A 19,383-nucleotide genomic window follows, 5' to 3' on the forward strand; every position below is an offset into this window, starting at 1 on the left:
TCAGATCAATGGGATTGTAAGATCTTTGCTGCAATGCACAACAGAAGAACACGATGACATTTGTCAGTGCCAGAGGGAAGAACAAAGAGGTTCTGACAGTTTTACAAGTTCTGTTTGTATGTTTTAAACACACCAGCTAAATGAATGCACGAGATTTAAGCAGTTTCTGCATGTGCTATATGAAAGCAATGAGATGAACAAGGCAGCTCACAGGCTTGTGCCAGGGAAAGACAGCAGTACCATATCAGCTTCTTCCCATTTTCTCTGTTCAATCAAAACTTAAAGAACATATTTTATATCTGCAGTAGGCTGCGGGTGAGTATTCAGTCAAGACAACAGGCTTTGAAAAACCACAGGTGAAATGAGGACTCACATCCAGAAGACCCTGTGCTGAGGAGTGGCCCTCAGTTCACTGTTGCCAGCAGGGCTAAGATTACCAGACTTTCTGACAGACGTTTTGCCCTCTTAATTCCATCATAGATACAGAAGTTAAAACAAAAATCCAATTGGAACAACTAGCAAAAAAAACCACTGTTCTCAGACAGCGCCTCAACAGACCGACCTGATCCTCATCTGTTCCTGCATTTGGAAAAACACATTTTCCTTGGGGCAGATTGTGGTAACCTTTGCTCCTTAGTGTTGCCTATATTTGGATGCACGAAGGACGTTAGTTCTGATCTTGTCAGGGCTTGTAGACTTGCAGAAGAGCTCTCTGGACTTCGTCCCTGAGCTGGCTGCAAATTCAGATGAAGGTTTAAGCAAAGGAAGAAGCTGTTAAGAGATGGGCAGTCCAGCATCAATTTAAGGTATACTCTACAGACAGATCCTCCTTTCACTTTCCATCTTTGCATAAAACATGCAGTAAATTCTACTGAGAATTACAGCCTACTCCTCGAACCAAAAGAACGTTTTGGACATTTAAAGGCTTACAACAGTTGCAACTTCTGTGCTTAGTTTGAAGCAAATTACAGTTGTTCTTGGATGCTCTTGCACTTTTCTCTGTATTCTCATTTGAAAAAGGACATTCCAGCCTTGTGTAACTGGCTCCCAGAAGTGATTAATACCAGTCCCTAGAAAGGAAACACAGTGTTATATGTTGTGCGCTGGCCAGAGTGACTGAAACAGAAATACCTTTAGGTTTGGGGCCTCAGTAACTCACTGCTGCTAGCACTTGGAGGACAGCAGAGAGGCCCATCCTCCTTTCCCTCAAGAGTGATTCCACAGCAGGGCGTACTTCACTTCACCAAACTTTACCAAAACTGTCGTAACACCACAATCAGCACAGAGATGTAACAACCAGGGAGGGACAGAAAAGCTAAAATCCCTTCACCGACTCTTGAAACAGGAGCAACTGTTGCATCTGTACAGATTCAGAAGGCTCCTACTACAATAAATAAGAACCTAACGTGTTAAAGCAATTTTTATTTAAGTATTTGGAGGGAAACTTCCATATCATAAGTAAAAATACTAGAGTTGAACGTTGTTAAAAAAAAAAAAAGTCAAGATGATGGTTCTCTGTGCAAACACAGCAGGCTCTGATGGAAAGGGGAAGCAAAGGGGTTCACAATATACTCCTTTTCAAATAAAAATCAAATGCTAGTTAATGGTGGTACATGGAATCGTTTTTTATACAGTCAAGAGAACAAAAAAAAAAAAAACCAAACACAAAAAAGCCATTTAAGAGAACGCAACCTACATTGGAATAAATTCATTCGCAGGAGAGACAGAATAAGACTGCTTTTATGAAAATTACAAAGAAATTGATACAACAAAAACAGGGTGAGGGGAATTTTTCCACTAAGGTTAAAAAAAAAATGAAGAAACAAAAAAAAAATTCACTTTTTGAACACCATTATTATTCAAACACATACGAAGTTCCAACCTAGTTTTTTTTCTTATACATGGGAAACACTGGTAAAGTGAATCTTCAAGAGTGAGAAGGCACCGTGAACTGTCAGCTGATACCTTTAACGCACACTCAAGAAAGAGGAAATGATCTGGCATGATGCAAAAAATCATTAAGTGTTTATATATATTCATATATCTTTTCATTAAAAAAAAAGCGGCAACAAGTCATTACTTCAGTGCCAAAACGGACGTCTGTCTGCGTAACTCGCTCCTTCAGGTGGTTTCTCACGTAGACCTGTATGGTATTTTATACAGTGGTGAAAGTGGATGATTCTGTGTTGTTGCAGTTCAAATTAATTGGTAAAGTAAGCATTTTCTATGTTCTGAGAAGCCAATCCTATGAAGTATTCCTAACCTACACAAATGGAACAATTAAATGCACTGTCCTGAACGGAACACTCATCTGTGCTATGTAGCGATGGACCAGATTCCACTGGATTCGGTTTGATATGTAATGTCTTGTAGCAGATGTTATAACAAAAATAACTTTTGCTTTTTGATTTACCTCACTGAGGCCATTAATGCTGTTCCTATAGTTGGTTTTCTGGAGCTGGATGACACTTCAACTGCTGTCCAAAATGAGTTTGAACCTTAATCCTCCAGAGTTTGTTCACTTTGTTGCTTCTATTATTGCACTAACTACTAAAGTCTTATATCTTCCTATATAAATCTAATTGTTCAGAGTGCAGATTCTATATTTAGACAATGAACTGTATGAAATAAATAAAACAAGGGGATGTTCTGGTCAGAGTTGCTGATATGTTGAATACCTTAATTAATCCTAAAGTAAACAGTTTTGGTGCATATTCTTAAAAACCTATGGTCGTTCAGCATAAGAGCCTTGACGTAATACTTTAAGAATGGATTTGTTTTCCTTCTCAAAAATGCATCAAAGAATTGTTTTAAATACAGAATCTGTGAGGCTTCCTACAAATTCATCTAAATCGTAATACAAACACAGTTTGTAATTCAGATAATATAGAAAGTTCTCTAGTGTCCATTGAAGTAAGGTCCCCAAAATGCAGTCTGTTTTGTTTCTGAATGGGAAAACACTGCAAAACATTAAGCGGTTCCACTGGCTGAATAGGAGAACTGAGGAAAATGAGGTCTTCTCTCATTGTCTACACAATCCATGCTGTCATCTGGAGGAAGAAAAACAAACAGAACAAACCCGTTAAGACAACATTTGGTTCTTTTTTTGTTTTACATAAACAAACATGGAGATAACACACAGTAAATCTCCCTCAGAAAAGGCAGTTTCTTCTTCCACAGCTAGAAAAGACAAAGAGACATCAAGTCTGAAATCTCACCCCGTTCACTGGGCATAGGAGCAGATCCTGAGTTTATGTTCACTGTGAAAGTGGTTGTTTGGATGCCTATTTGAAACTGCTAGGGGCTTTCATCACTTAACTTCATATTCAGTGCTCTGAATCTTTGGCAGCTGCTATTTCAAAGTACTGAACATGCTCCATCAGAATGAAAGACTGACTGAGAACGGACATTAACCCAGACTCAACTGACTGCATATACCCAGTGTGTGAACAGATGCACGCAGCAAAGCTCATGGACAGAGCTTTTTTCCCCAGCAGAGGACTATGAAGATTTTGAAAAGACAACAGAATAAATAACTTCAGTGTCTTTTAAAATGAGTTTCCCATTTCTTAAGCAGGAAAGATGTGTGGAAAGTTTCACACTGATTCTGAAATTCACACAAATTCTTGATCAAATACATGAAGATGCTCACACATTTTTGCACACGTTCTAACAAATAACCTTACAGCAAATTGTTTTTATTGGTCTGGAAAAGACAGCAGGAAATGTTTGGGAGAACTTTACCTTGGTCAGGAGGAGTGATTGTAATCATCTGTGCTGTAAATTCTTCATCAAAGTATCTTGTATCTGTTTCAGATGTAACTTGTGGCTTAAACGGAGGTACAAGCTATGAAAAACAGAAAGATACTGTTTGTTTCCAGGTTCACCAAGCACTGTTTCAAGCAGGCAGGATCTGAAGCATGGTTATGAGCTACAATGGCTTCAAAAAAACCCAACAGTCCATAAAAAAGGAACAGCATGCATTAAGGCTAGGTGTGCACTTCTGAGGCCTTTAAGACATTGCACTTCTAGAATTTAATTGTACAAAGAAAATCCTACGCTCCTAATGTCACTTCAAGGAAAAAATAACACACATGTAAGATATTAAAATGAACAGTACACACTGCTTCTCTTCCTAATTATATGCAAATCCAGTCTGATTTACACTTGAGGAGGTTGAAAAGGAGTAAGAACCAGCAACTGCAAATGGATCAGTAATCCTTGCAGAAAAAGTCACAGAACCATCTGAGTTGGAAGGGACCTTTAAAGGCCATCTAATCCAACTCCCCTGCAGTGAACAGGGACACCCACAGCTCCATCAGGTGCTCAGAGCCCCGTCCAGCCTGACCGTGGCTGTTTTCTCAGGACGGAGCACCCACCACCTCTCTGAGCAACCTGTGCCAGTGCCTCACCACCCTCACTGTAAAAAACTTTCCTAATAGCCAGTCTAAGTCTCTCCTCTGTTAGTTTGAAACCATTTCCCCTTGTCCTGTCACAACAGACCCTGCTAAGGAGTCCATCCCCTTCTCCTTTTCAGCCCCTCTTCAGATACTGAAAGGTCTCCCCCAAGCCCCAGCTCTCTCAGCCTGCCCCTCCTTGGGTCATTTTCACAGCCTTCCTCTGGACACACTCCAATAGGCTCACCTCTCTCCCATACTGAGGAATAAGGGTGATAACATTCACAAAAATATTCCAACTACAGTTACTGTGCCCCAGCAGCTCAAAACACAACTGCAGCAGCCTGGGAGAACGTGGGTCACAGCAGCAGCTACACTATGCATTACACTTCCAATCCCCAAGAAGCAGTTTGATGTAAACGCTGAACTTAAATAAATGAGTAAATGAATAAATGAATAAATCGAAGTGTTACCAAAAAAAAAAAAAAAAAAAAGCAGCAGTAACCATCATCCTCTTGTTACAGCACTGTTTGGGTCCCATTCTTGAAATGCACTTGGGCAGAAGGGCCAGAAATCACTCATGCGTACATAGGCAAGCATTGGCAACTGGAACTCCAGATGGAGCTGAGCTGCTTGAACGGGGCTGGAGGAGAAGAAAGGCTGGGAAGCAGGGTGCCAGAGCCGGCTGCACGCAGATGCACGGAGCTGGAACACGTACAATTTTGGAGGGCAAAGTATGTGGGATTCAGACCTTGCTCACCTCCCCGCCGCACGATACACGAGGAACACGATGTAAACACTGCCCTCAGCCTGCCCACAGAGGGCACGCGCAGCTCTCAGCTGGGCTTCGGGTCGCCCACCGCTGGGGTTAAATGTGGCCATCTTTTAATAGCGCTGAGCCACACCAGGCAACAATTCTGGAGCGTGATTGAGGAAGTATATGGCTTCCAAGCTGAAACCGCAGGGAAAGGTTCATCTGGGCAAGTGGTAAATGGCTCAGACTGGAATTAAGCAGTGACCCTGAGATGCACTTTTGCTTTTGCACAAATAGAGCGGCAGAAATCACTACCTGGAAAATATCATCATATCTTGAACGTACAAAAGGATCTCTTTTCCACCTTCAGATCCAAGCTGGAGGAAAGCTGAAGAATCATCTGTTTGGCAAGTCAGCTAATAGGAAAATCACTGCCTTCAAGCTCCTCATTAGCCTTCTTTTTGAGAGCACCTAACAGCGCTGCTCTGACTTTCCCACACGACAATACAGCCCCTTCTTTTTCAGTGTAAAGCCTCTAAGCAATGTAATCAACACATATGGCTTTATTTCCAAATACAAAGAAGCATTCTGCAGTTTAAAACCAATCTTTAAATACTAAGGGACATACAAATTCTATCTTTATTATAGAAGAGAGCAAAATTACAGTACGTATTCATCATCCTTTTTTAATTGGTAATTGCTCTCTGTTCCCAAGTACGGCTTCAAGGAGCCTGGCAAATGTTTCTGTAAAAAAAATTAGGTCGGGCTTTATGTCCCGAATTTGAAACGGAAAAGGAAACCGGATATCCCAAAGGCAGCCGTCCCTCTGCGCCCTGCAGTCCTCCCAGAGCAATTGAAGAGGGAATGGTGTGCATTGTCATGCTAATAACAGTATTCCGATCAAGTCAAACCAGCAGCATTACGCATAAAGCCCCGCTGAGGATGAGTATTATTTATCACATCATTTCTATTCTTTCTCCTCATAGCAGTTTTCTGCCTGTTACCTTAAAGTGAACCTGTGTATGCTGTTTCACAAGCCGTGCGTGCATGTGCACATGAAGCTCGGTCTGTCCTTTTCAAGCTCAGGGTGCTTTGGGCATGGCAGAGCTCCCAGCCGCTCTGGCTTGCTTTGTGCAGCGCACAGTGATTTAGGACTTGGGCACTGCAGCAGACACCTGAACTGTGCACATCAGAGCGACTTGGAGCAGCAGCCCTAAGTCAGAACGCATGTGTAATGGGCGACTGCTGCCTGGATCATTTCTTCCTTTTATTTTAGGATCTGTTAAAAGCAATTTGAGACAGATTACGCTGCACCCACAAGACAAAATTCTTTTCCTAGCTGTCAAATTCAGAACATTAAGCTGGAAACAGAGGGGAAGCCACAGAAAGCTACACTGCTGGCTTTAGCAAGCAAATATGTTGCTTTACTGAAAAGCTGTCACTGCAATAGCTCTGCAGCTCACCCAGCAGAGGTGCCACCTGTAGCCTCCCACTGCTGCAGACCAGCTTGATACCCGCAGGCTTATGCTGGCTTAAGAGGCAAAAGAGCCCAGTAAAACCTGCTTGCGATTAACATCGCATTGCGTACGTCTCACGTGTGGATGGGCAAAGCACTGCAAATTGAACTGCACCTTTTGTTACACCAGAGACAAATATAAGCAATTCTCCAGGACAGTCTAAGTACAGTCTAATGAATATTTTACATTCCTGGGACAACCTCAGTTATTCAAAACCGCTTATAACTCAAAGCACAGCTCTGTTTCCAAAAAGCTTAATTACCAAGCAAGTGTTCCTGAGTACCCTAAACCTGTACTCATAAACATATTTGCCATTTTCTGAAGATGGGGGATAACCAAGCTGAGTGCACAACCACCCCAGGCAGCTGACAGAATTCCAGATTTATCCATCATGCTGCATTTCAGGTAAATGCTGCAAGAACCTCACTGGACCACCCAGAACTCAGGCAGCAATTGCTCACGGGCTGCATGAAATCTCTTCATTTACACAGCACAGCTATTTCTATAATAGATAACAGCTTACATCCAATTTCAGGTGCAGTATTGATGGGATAGGAACAAAAGCAGAATCCAGCCTCCTTGCACAAACCACACTGTTCCCTCCTGCCCAAACCTACCTCATAGGTTGCATGGAACTCTGCAAGAGACATTTTGAAAGGACAGATCTCAAAGCTTCATACGCTTTCAAGGCACAAAGAGCTACTTTCTAATTTTTCAGTTCCTTTTAGTCATACAAATATAGGAGGAAGTGAACAAGAAGGAAACAGAGCTCTCCTTGTATAGAAGCACTGGACAATTCTCTTATTGCAGTATGGAAAGCAGTGCTGTCATTCTCTGCTTTCTAAGAAAACAAAAATTGCACTGCATTAGTTTTACCAAAAGAATCCAAGGAATTAGAACTCCCTTCTTGCCTGCTTTCATCAACTGGAGGGAGAACTGAACTCTACTGATAGATTCAACTAGACCTGGTATCTCATGGGGCTGCAGGGGGAAGGAGGGAAATGAGGGAAGACTGAGGTTAGGTGAGATCATATGGCATCAGTAAATGGGAGCCTTGAATCACCAGACCTAAGTTTTAGTTAGCTGCATTTCACGTGACTGTTAGGAAATGGTAGCTGATGAGAGTTAAATGGGAGAGGACAACAGCAGATCAAAAGCATCAACAGGGACATCCCAGAAGAGTGCACTGAGTGACCTGGGAGTGAAGGGGCAGTGAGACAGACCGGAATGCCTACAAACTCAGTGGGTCTCGAGGAAAGCTGAGGAGAAAAGCCATGAAGGGCGACACTTCACAACATTCCTTCTCACCAAAGACACACACACCTTAGGCTTGAATTGATGCAAAAGACTGTACTTCGCTGTGCCTGCTCAATTCAGCCTGATTTTGTCATTCAAGACAAGAAAAACAAAGGGAATGGCACTGCCAGTCTTCCACTCTGCTTCTACAAAGTTTTGCTTCCAGATGCTCAGGAACCAGCAGTTCCCAACTTTCAGGCTCCATAAATCACAAGGGGTACATCAGTTGATAGCGAGAAACGGCAACAGGAATTCACAGGAAATGCTATTTCAAAAGCTTATATAGCATCTACATTTGGAAGCAATTTTAGCTGTAGCCTATTTACTCAGTCACAGGAAACCATCTCTTATTGAGAGAGGCTTCTCTCTCAATGCAGGCAAAAAACAAACCAAACCTTTGGTTGTGAAGCAATTCAGCCACAGGATTTTAAGAAGCAAGGAGCAATTCAACCTTGACAAAAACAATTGCAAACCTCTTCTGTGGAGAATTTGTGTGTACCGTACCAAAGGCAACAAAATCTGAGGTGCGCTACCATTCACCTTGGGAGAAGAGTTGTTTCAGTACCTTTTTCTCGTATACATCTTGCCAAACAATGCCAGCAAAGAATTTGTGTTGCATAATCTCCTTGGCATCATCAGGACCGCCTCCTAACCTGTTTGGGGCAAAATAAAGAAGTGGTTGAATACAGTTATTTTTTCTTCATACGATTTTTATTAAATGGTACTGAAGAAATTTGGAGTTTACATAACACATTCCAGAGCAATTCTGGCATTTGCTTCACATTTGTTTTTTCTGCAAGGCCTGCAGGACAGCCTATTTTAGATGTCAACACAGTTTGTCTAAAAGGTTTGAAAACACACTAAGGAATCGCAGTATGTAATTAAGGCTTCTGTTAAACAAACCTCAGAAAGGATGCTGTCCTACAGCCTAGAGCAGATACTGCAAGTAAGGGTCTGAGCAACCTGGCCTTCCCTCCTCCTGAATTAACAAGTGACTACCCCTTAGAGATTTCAAGAGCAGAGCAATGGCAGCAATAAAACTGAATTTGATTTTGATGCTTAAGAGAGGCAAGGATTTTTAAGACAAACTGATCTATGCAATCTGATTTAAATTTCCATTAAAGAAAACAGTTGACAACTGCAGTGATAACATCATCTTGTACGCAAATCCTTACTTCTCTTCAGTTTCAAGAAAGCACAAAGGGTGTTTTATTGACTTAAAGGTATATCAAGATAAAGCATTTTTATTCCAGAATAAAACTGTCCACACAGCTTACAGACGTAATCAGTTTAGTTGCAGTCTGGAGCTAACAGATGCTTAAATTTTGCTGTGGAGGTTAAAGTGTTCTCTGAAATACTGAACCACATCTGCACACAAAGACAATGCATTGTGAAAACTAAACACATACTGAGTCATCAGCAGGAGACTTACGCCGGATAACAAGGTGAAGAGACACTCTGGCTTTCGAGCACGAGAAGTGCCATCCCTGTACACCCAGTCTGACCTCTGGTATCTGCGAGCTTTCTGTTCCTACTGCCATCCCAATGCCACTGGCAAACTGAAAAGTTAACTTGATTTTATGGGCTTGGAACATTGGCTCCAGGTGATCAAGGCTTACTAGTTCAGCACCCATGCTTGCCCCCTGGCCCTGTTTCCATTCAGTGGCACAGTATTCTAAGGGGTCTGCCTGTCTCTGTTTCTTCAGGAAACCTGCAGTGCAACATACAACAGACTGCCAGGCTTCAAGTCACAAAGCACTGAGGGACACTCTGCCTCCCCCGTAAACTCTCAGTGCAAGCCCAAGTCCACCCCAGAGCCCCACCGGCCACAGCAGGCTGGACGATGGCTCTCCCCGTTCTGTGCCAGCATGGCATACAGCTGCAAAGCCACCTGGAACAGAGACAAACACCAGGGTAGCCTGGGAACAGAGACAAAATCTGTGAGTAATCATCTCTCAGTTGGTTCCCTGCAGGTCTAGAGGGTTTGCCAAGTCTATATCAGGCTCCTCCGCTACTTCCCTGGTGCAGATGAAGATGGCCAGTGAAGAAGAGGGTGGAATCCATCGGTTCTTTCCTCTTTACTCCCAGATGGCACCAGGCTGCACTCCAGCAACTAAGTTTGGGAGTTATGAAGTGACTAAAAGCTACAAAGAACCCAAGTACTGTTTTGTACAAGTATGCAGAAAGGCTGGATGATTGCAGCCATACACAAGTGCTTTGGAGAACACATTATCTATTATGAGCCTTTGTTCCATGAAGGGCAAATACACACTCAGGGAAAGGCCAAGAGAAACCCCAGATGTTTTACTTACCTTTTAAAAACTGTTAATATTAAACAAACCCATTCAAATCTAATGGAAAAACGATAGAAAACACGTGTTTTGGATATGAACTTATTCCAAAATGTTTTTCAGAATTATTATGAAAGAGCCTCTCAAGGTGAATAAAATCGTGTCAGCATCCAATGCAAAAAGCATGCTGAGAACTGAAAGCCCAACAAGTTTGTCTCCTTGCAAGAATATGCAACAACTGAAGAAAAATACAGCATGAACAGCAGCCTTTTTCAAGACTCCTGTACAGTGAAGTTAAATTCTATACGTCTAAGTCTTCAAATAGAACCAAAATCTGTATAAAGAGAACCCAAAAATAAAAGGCTGCTGAGGCTTACCGTATACAAGGGAATATCTCAGAACATGTAGAGACTGAAAAACATTTTATTTATTTTTTTTAATCCAAATTGGTCTCCTTAAAATGGACCTGCTGAATGTTTCTGGTTTAACTTCCCTCAAAACCTGAGACCCTCTGGTTTGGTGCTTCATTTCCAAGAAGAAAATTATTTATAAATACAACATTACTGTTAAATTCAAATCGTTTCCACACTTTTAACTGTTATGATATTGTGTGTTACTTGCAGGTTACTTTAATCATTTAATCACAAGTGCCTGTATTCCAGAAGCCAAGGGCAAAGAGCTATTGTACCATAGAGAAACTATTTACAAAACTTGTATGCAAGTATGCATATGGTCATTGTAGAGCTGCATATTATAAACATAGCATATGCACAGATGCTCAACAATGAAGGCACTGTTATCACAGACCAGATGATTACAATTATTAAGTAACAGGACTTTTTTTTTGCTTTCTACCCGTCCATGTAAAGGTAAGCAGCACTCAGCACCCAGGTCTATTCCCAGTTTTTTAAAACATCCCATGAACTTCTTGTTCCACAGATATTTTTTTTTACCATAAGGGCAGCAGGGCTCCAATGCAGGGAAGCAAGCAGCAACCATGTTCACTCTGGCCTGCCCAACCATCCCGTTCCTCATCTCCTGATGCACCAATGTTGGAAGCCACTAAAGATTGTGACTGTGGGCAAAAGCCTGCCATACTTCCAGGTTACAGACTTCTGCTGTTTACACACTTGCACATGCCCCATCCTCACATGAAAAGACAGTCGCAGCTTTAGGGACTCCAAAGTTTAGTTGCTGTTTTGCTTTCATGTGAGTTCTCTGACTCCCCTCCACCTCTTAAAATGGTTCTTGAATAGCATAAATACACCCACTTGGCTCAGGAACAGCAGCTCAGCAAAAGCTCCTTGTGTTCACCAGGTTGGAGCACACAGATGCTTATTTCAGCTTCTGTGATACTGTCAGGAAGGAGAGCAGGACTGTACCTTGGTATGGTCCTTACCCTCACAGACCTCTAGCAGACACAGACACATATTTATGAATTGCACCTACCCAGCTTGCCTGGGGCCAGCAGCACAGAGAAGCTCTGGCCTGAGGTTTCTCAAACTCACATCCAGACTGATCCTGAACAACTCAGGGTGAAGTAGCAATGTTATTAATGTGACTAATGTTACCATGTACAACAGCTAAAGCTCAGCCTCCCTTCACAGCACTTGGTGAAATGTGCACAGACCTGCTGAGCAGTTCAAGGGATAACCAGGATGTCGAGGCTCTTCTGGAGATGACAACTTTTTTGTACTTACAGCACACAAGTTTCAGACACCAGATGCCTGTCACAAGTGATGCCAAAGCTCTGCAAGCCAACAGGACATGAAGCGTGCTGCAGAACAGGAGCAGCTATTCAAGAGCTTATTGCAGAGGAAGCAGGGGGGTCTGCAGTCCTTACAGTTGTCACCCCCACCTCTTCCAAAGCCAATAGCAGCTGCAAGGGCTGCCGACTTTGCTGTACCTGAGAGCAGGTTTGCTCACACTGCTTACCCTTCACATAGCAAAGAACCACAGAGAGAACAGACATCTGCAGCTCTGTGCAGTCGTCCAACCTTCTAACAGGTCTTCCTCCTCTTACTTCCTGCATGGCAAGGTCCCATAGCACCACCAAAGGCAGCACTGATGAAACAAAGCAGCTTGTGATAAACACATGGAAAGAGGCTGAACACTGGAGGCCATCCTGCTCTATGCTGGGGAGCACAAAGGGATGCAGTGAAAACAGCATCAAAATTCAGAGGAAACGGCCTTAGAGATCCCTCAGGTTTAAAACCTGCCAAGGTTCAGTGCCTCCGAGACTCTGCTGGTTACAATGCACACGCACACTTAAGCTCAGCCCATCTACATGGAGCCCTCTGATGCATGCCCATGCTCACAAGTTGCAGACCTTACAGTTAGATAAAGAATAATAAGAATGCCACCAACTTTGCTGTTTTATGTGTGCAAATATGCTATGATTACCTCCTTCCATTTGATCTATGTCACAAAGCAGCAAAGGAGAATTTCAGGTCACACTAAAAGGAAGTATTTGTAGAATAGGTTTTTTCCTTCTTAGGAAAATTAAGGCTCACATTACAAGATTAATAAACTTATATCAATCCCAAAAGAAACTTCAAAATTCCTTTTCTCTTACAAAATGGATTTTATATGACCAAATTTAGAGAACAGCCATTATTAAAAGCAGAATGCAATTTATTGTTCTTCATATTTTCCCCATATGCCTGGGAGTTGCTATTACTGAAAGCAGAATGCTAAGACTGCTCCTCTATTTCCAGCTTACGTACAAAAGGTAATTTGTAAGATTTAATTCACCAACTCTGGTCATTATTCATTTACGATTTACGCAGAGTTTCGTTATTTCAACTTTTTTTTTGGGGGGGGGATTTTACTGGAAAGGAGAATATGTCCTTGTTTCATTTTCCTTTTGCTCATCTTCTCTGTCCCACTCTCAAGCCCACTGGCAGTACCTAAAATGCCAGTGATGATGTTTTCTGCCACAGACACTACAACGAAGCCAACTTCTGCCAATCACTGGGCTTTGCTGAGGAGGGGATTTCTGTTGAATTACACAAATTCCCCAAAACATCATCACCAGGCTAATGTGCAATGGACTGCTGCACATTATTTAATTTCAATTGACTGTACTTTGCAGCTATCTGGGTGTTTTCCTTTAGCATGGCTGAATGACCTCATCATGAGTCAATCACCACGTCTCCCAGGCGCCCCAGCACAGACCAAAGTGTGAACAGCTGACAATAGAACCCATAACACTACAAGGGCAGGGCAGGATTCAGGACTGCCACCCCCAGTGCCCCCAGCTCAGCTCTCCCTGCTGCCCAACACCACCAACTGCAGTGCACTGCAGAATCCCAACTGCAGTTAAAAAGCTGGGTGAACAGCAATTGGTGAGAAACCAGTATTTAGGAATGGTCCACAATCCAAAAAGCTTGGGAGGCACGAGTGTAATTAGCAAGGTGCAGGCATGTGTGCAGGCTTCTCTAGTCTATAGTTATTTCTATCAGCAGCATGAAAATCATCTGTCCAACATATCAGAGCATCACTGGTTCCAAGCCTGCTGAAGACACACGTGAAGAAGTGGCTATTTGCACAAAATGAGCATATTGTGGAGTAATTATTGGCACTGGAAAAACCTTGCAATTAGAAACAAGTGGGCGTTCTTTGTTTGTAAACAAATTGTAGTTTGGTTCATCAGAGATGCTCCTTTAAGAACAAATTACAGCAGATGCTGCTTCTGTTTCCAGAGATTGAAAGGCCCCACCTGAATAAGCTACAAGAGGGTCACAATTGTATTTAACCCAGGACTTTCCTAGACAGGAATCCTGCTGGCAGGGGCTGCAGCCACATTTGCTGGGCAGGGTAACCAGAGGGCTGCTCATCCATCACACAATCAAAAGTAGTGATGGAGGGAGTCCACTCTCGTGACAAAAATCCCTGCTCTAAGAAATCCCAAACTGGCAAAAAGCATTTTCACGTTACATGTGTGTGTGTGTGTATGCACAAACTTAACAAACATCAGAAAGCAAACTGGAACATTTTACTTACATCTCGTGTGAAAGGTTTCCTAGCTTGGGTTCTTTTATGGTGGGAAGGTTCAGAGTCACTATTTTCGTTTGTTTAAAAAGAGTCTGGGCTGACAAGATAGCAGGTTTTCAGACTGATGTTTACCCTTGGTGCAAAGGTCAACATCCTTTTTGGATCCTGTTCTATTTTTTGTTATGTTTTGTTTGTTAGCCATTAAGGTTTTGGAGTTTTCTTTTTTGTTGATGTTGTTTTTGTTTGGTATTAAGACATAGGCTACTTTTTTAAACAAAAGGAGGAAATGGGAAAAGTAGATTAAAGCACAGTATGAACTCCACCACAAACACGGTACGAACACCACCACCTGCTGTCCAAAGCAGGATGATAGATCACTGGCACAGACTGAACAGAAAATTTAGAAAGCTTACTGTAAGCAGCCTGAACTTGGATAGATGGTAAAACAATTACTGTAAAGCAGCTGATAACTCACAGCAACGATCAGATTAGTTATGACCAAAAGCAAGGTTAACTTGCTTTGTCCAAAGCTATAGCTGGCAGCCATCGAGTTCTGAAATTCGGTCTTCTGAACAACAAAACTGCTTCATGTTGCCATCTGCAAGCCAGCTTGAGTCAAAAGTTAAGATGAATCTGAATAGGTCTGTGTGCTACATCTCTCAGCTCTACTTGGTGGATGATAATTTTGAACCAGTTAAAAACAAATTCACAATTTCATCCAAAATACCTTCCTCATTTTTAAAGACAAAAAGACTGGCATGGGTGCATTCAGTCTCCTTTGTGCAGAATCCTCTTCAATTGCTTCTCAATGGTGGAGATATGGATCATTTAAATGGCAGCACAGGAACGGCCACTTTTAAGCCACTTGTCTAAAAAGACAGCTCCCTTTCACAGGCACACCTCTACACAGCACAGTTACTAACTTTTTTGTGAAGGCTTTAAAAGATGTATTTCCTTGATTTATTTAGCTATTTCTGAGGGAATGAGTGTTTGAGAACATCAGTATTAAGAAAAAGCCTCACCTTTGCTTAGGATCTTTCTTCAGCAAACCTGACAAGAGAGATTTTGCTTCAGGTGACAAAGTGCGTGGAAATCTAATCTCTTCCATAAGGATGAGTTCAAAGAGCTTTTCATGGTCCTGATTGTAGAAAGGGAGCCGGCCACACATCATTTCATACATCACAACTCCTAATCCCCACCAGTCCACTGCACGACCATAGTCGTTATCTTCCAGCACCTGCAGAAAGGTAAGGAGGCTTTAGAATACATTTCTATGTTGGGAATGAACACAGAACTCAAGAGGCAAAATTTACACCAGCAAATTCATGTTCTCGTGTTACAGAGCTGAATCTATTAGCACAGAGTGTTTTCAGAAGATCCTCCTTGAAAACAAACGTCAAGAGACAAAAGAGCACTGTAGATGAGCAAGGTGGGGAAGAGAAGAAAGTGTGCATGTTATGGCAATGTTCTCTTCCTTCTTCAACCCTCCCCCCTTTCACTGCATTGATGGTAAGCAGAACCTTTGAAAGCCCAAAGGCTGAGGACAGTTCTCACATTACAGAGCCAGCTGCTGAATTTTCACTTATTCATCACAAACTGTTCCAAATGAGATCTTATAAATATATATATATGTATATATATATATATATATATTTTTTTTTTTTTAAATGAGCTCCTATTTGGAACAGTATATATATATAAAATCAAGGAGCCGTTTTGGGAAGAGGAAAAAAGCCCGCTGGTCTGTTACTTCAGAAGCAACAAACTGAAAATCAAACTGATCGTCACAATCATCTCTGTATTAACCTGCTCCTACTCAAAGGGCTACTCTGCACATCACAAAAGACCACCCACACACACCAAATGACTAATCCACATTCAGCCCTAAGAGCCAGAACTCCCCTCCTAACACTTGACCGACTGCAAGGCTGTAAAATGGCAGCCAAAGTGAAATATTTCCCTTCCTCCCTCCAGTGGGACTTCCACACTGGCTCCAACACTGAAGGCCCTCATTTCAGCTTCTTCCATTTCTCACAGCAGAAGGGATTCAGCACATTCATTTTTCCCCTCCCCTGGGCATTTCTACCCAACAAATCCCTGATTAATGCAGGGCCTCGGGGCTCAGCAGTGCCCTTGCTCCACAGCAGTACTTTCACACTGCATTCCTCATCCTTTGCACCAACAGTTGCTGAGGAGATCAGGAACGTTTTGTGGCTCATGGAGTGGATGCTGGGAGCACTTCCCCAGACTTCGTGTCTCCAATACAGTCGTCTGTAGTTGACACCATCAGTCTCATATTCCAGACCCTGTCCTCAGGTTTTACTTGTCATCTTCAGTCTTTTCACAGGTCTGCACTGAACTGTGTACTGTCACCAAGAGTCAAAACCATCGCCAGGCCACCTCCATTCTCTCTCAGTCCACGGCGGCTGAGTGAGTTTTACATTGCTGAAGTACAGGATTCTCTGCATTCAAAGCTAAAAGGGTGAAACAGTCAGTTGAAGTTGGCAGCTTTCCCTTTAACAGAAGCAGGATCCGAACCTCCTGAAAACCTTCAGAAATTTTTGTGTGTGTGCAAAACTTAAATATTGAGACTCTCTGGAACAACTGTTTGCGCTGCGCCTCTCTTTATTCACTAATTATTCCCCTTAATTATCTGAACGAGGGAAAGGGCCTGCAGTAAAAATCAAAAGGCTGCCAGGTATTAGATTACCCCACGCTGGTCTATTTACAGCATCCCCTGCCGTATGATTCACACCAAACGACAGCTGGCTCTGCAGCTGCCCCATATCTGTATATGGCCGACACAGCTGCCGGCCGGACAGGATTCCAGGAGCCAGCCTTCCCCAGGCACCGTGGCCCTTGTGTGACTGTGCAGCTCCTGCACAGAGTGCCCCACTTCCAATCAATGCTTCCTGCTCCCGTTGCCCTGCTTGAGTTTACCTAAAATAAATTTGTCCGGGGTCTCTGCTTGTGTATTTATGGGTTGCTGCAGGAGCTACGAGAGGAGGGGATTGAAAGCAAAACACCACGAACTCTTTGGTTGTAGTATGGGCAGTGCTACAGGTGCTTTCAAAAGGCACAGAGCAATTCAAACATCATTGCAGTGAGGATACTACAAATGCATTGTAGTGCAGGTTGCTAACTACGAGCCTTTCCCCTCCTCCACTAATTCCAAACGGAATATAAAATGCTAATTTCTTCGAAGTGCTTTATCAAGAATGTGAACACATAAATGCTCATACTTGTAATTGCATAAAACAGAGTAATGGTGCAAGTATTAAAAATACACCTTAATGCAAAAGGTATTACACGTACCCATGATTTACTGCAACGTGCAGGACAGCAGTGAAATAACAAGGTCATTTCACTTAAAGGATGATCAATCCCTAACAAGCAGCTCTAGACTGCTGTGAGATGGAATGTGAAAGAGAAGGCACAACAGCTGTAAACATCACAGTCATTGATATATCTGACACATCAAAGTTGACATGGTTCAGTCACTGTCATCCATGCACAAGATTCCAATATGAACCTAAAAACAACTATGCAGCAACTGTACAAACAGGCTGCTCACCAGATTCAAGTTACAGACACAGATAACGAGAACGAGGCCTCTGCTTTTAAGGATGTTTGACCTTAAATGCACAGAACATCACTCACACACAATTTCCAGATTTTTTGCATGCTATCAACCAGATGACAAAAGCCTCCAGAGTTTAACACTCTAGCTCACAGACGGATTTGAAAGCAAAGGAAAGAGCTGGGTTAATCAGAAGGATTTGTCCTTCAGGGTTTTGGAAGAACCAACTTGTCATAAATATGAAAAATAACAGCAAACAGTATAACTGAAAAAATAACCACCTACACAGGGAACTGCCACGTGCCAAGTTTAGAAAAAACAAGTACTTTTTAATCACCTCACAAAATCCTCGATGAGAAACTGAAGTTCAGCCATTGATTTTAGGAGGAGAGCCACCAAATAAAAGCCACGTTTATGAACAAAAAATACTCTTTGCTGTGCTGCTAATTACTCCCTGCATCAGCGCATCTCAAATTGAGCTGCACGGGCCCCATTTAGAAATACTGAAGACTTCTAGTGATCCATGGAGAGCTGGCTCCACCTCTTTGCTGCAAGCTACTTCGACAGGTGCCCACGTTCCTCATTATTACGAAGACTGCAGGCCCTTGAGAGCAGCTGGTAGTTAAAACAAAAATATGAGAGCGTACAACTGCCTCCACTGCCACCACCACGCAAGCTGCAAAAGCACTGATCAGCAGCGACATCAGCTCCCCACAGCAATATTCCTCCTCCACCTTGGTCTTTTGTGCTTTGTACCTCTGCGTACTTTCAACTCAAGGAAGGTTTGCAATGCACACCTCGGAGAAAGAATACATCCTGGGTGTGCCTGCAATACCTAATCTGCTGGCAGCCCAAGACTTGCTCCTGCCTGCGCTCTGAGCTGGATGGCAGCCGTAACGCCATAGGTAAATGGCAAAGTGCAGGCAATGAGCCCTTCTGTGAGGCATGGGGCATGAGCTCAGGCACTGTGCCCTGCTAATACAGCAACTGCTTCCAGACAGGTTAGAGCGTAGGCAGAGAAAACCAGCATCTGCCTGCAAAATACCACGTATACATCTTCTCTATCACACAATTTCGCTTTTGATCTGCCCTTAACTAACTCACTGCTCTAACAGCACCTGTGTTGCACAACTTCCCAAAGAACTATTTCCAGGATGAATATTACAACCTTGGATTTGGATTTTATGCTTTGCAAAAACACTTTTTGTAGAAAAAACAGCCCCCAAAATGTATGCTTGGGGATTCTAGTTCCCTGCTTGGGCTTCCCTGCTTGGGAACAGATGTTTACAAGGGTGGATAGTGATAGGACAAGGAGGAATGGTCTTAAACTGAGATGGGGGAGGTTTAGGTTAGACATTAGGAGGAAGTTTTTCACACAAAGGGTGGTGACACACTGGAACAGGTTGCCCAAGGACGCTGTGGATGCCCCATCCCTGGAGGCATTCAAGGCCAGGTGGATGTGGCTCTGGGCAGCCTGGTCTGCTGGTTGGCGACCCTGCACACAGCAGGGGGATTGAAACTACATGATCACTGTGATCCTTTTCAACTCAGG

The 19,383-nt window shown here is 42.8% G+C and overlaps 1 protein-coding gene across 1 annotated transcript in view; it reads right to left on the reverse strand.

Annotated features, from left to right (window-relative positions):
* Positions 1 to 1,404: 1,404 nt before the first annotated feature.
* AKT1 (AKT serine/threonine kinase 1) overlaps positions 1,405 to 19,383 on the reverse strand; it is a 65,197-nt gene continuing 47,218 nt past the window's right edge. The window contains exons 10-13 of the mRNA XM_042862971.1: positions 15,274 to 15,488; positions 8,530 to 8,617; positions 3,745 to 3,847; positions 1,405 to 3,050 (exon numbers count right to left, since the gene is read on the reverse strand). Coding sequence (XP_042718905.1) covers positions 2,971 to 3,050; positions 3,745 to 3,847; positions 8,530 to 8,617; positions 15,274 to 15,488 — 486 coding nt within the window. The 3' untranslated portion in view covers positions 1,405 to 2,970. The remainder of the gene's footprint in view (positions 3,051 to 3,744; positions 3,848 to 8,529; positions 8,618 to 15,273; positions 15,489 to 19,383) is intronic.

This window comes from Lagopus leucura, unplaced genomic scaffold (assembly GCF_019238085.1).
Source record: "Lagopus leucura isolate 7727_CA_CO unplaced genomic scaffold, USGS_WTPT01 Super-Scaffold_1, whole genome shotgun sequence".
In the NCBI taxonomy this organism is placed as follows: domain Eukaryota; kingdom Metazoa; phylum Chordata; class Aves; order Galliformes; family Phasianidae; genus Lagopus; species Lagopus leucura.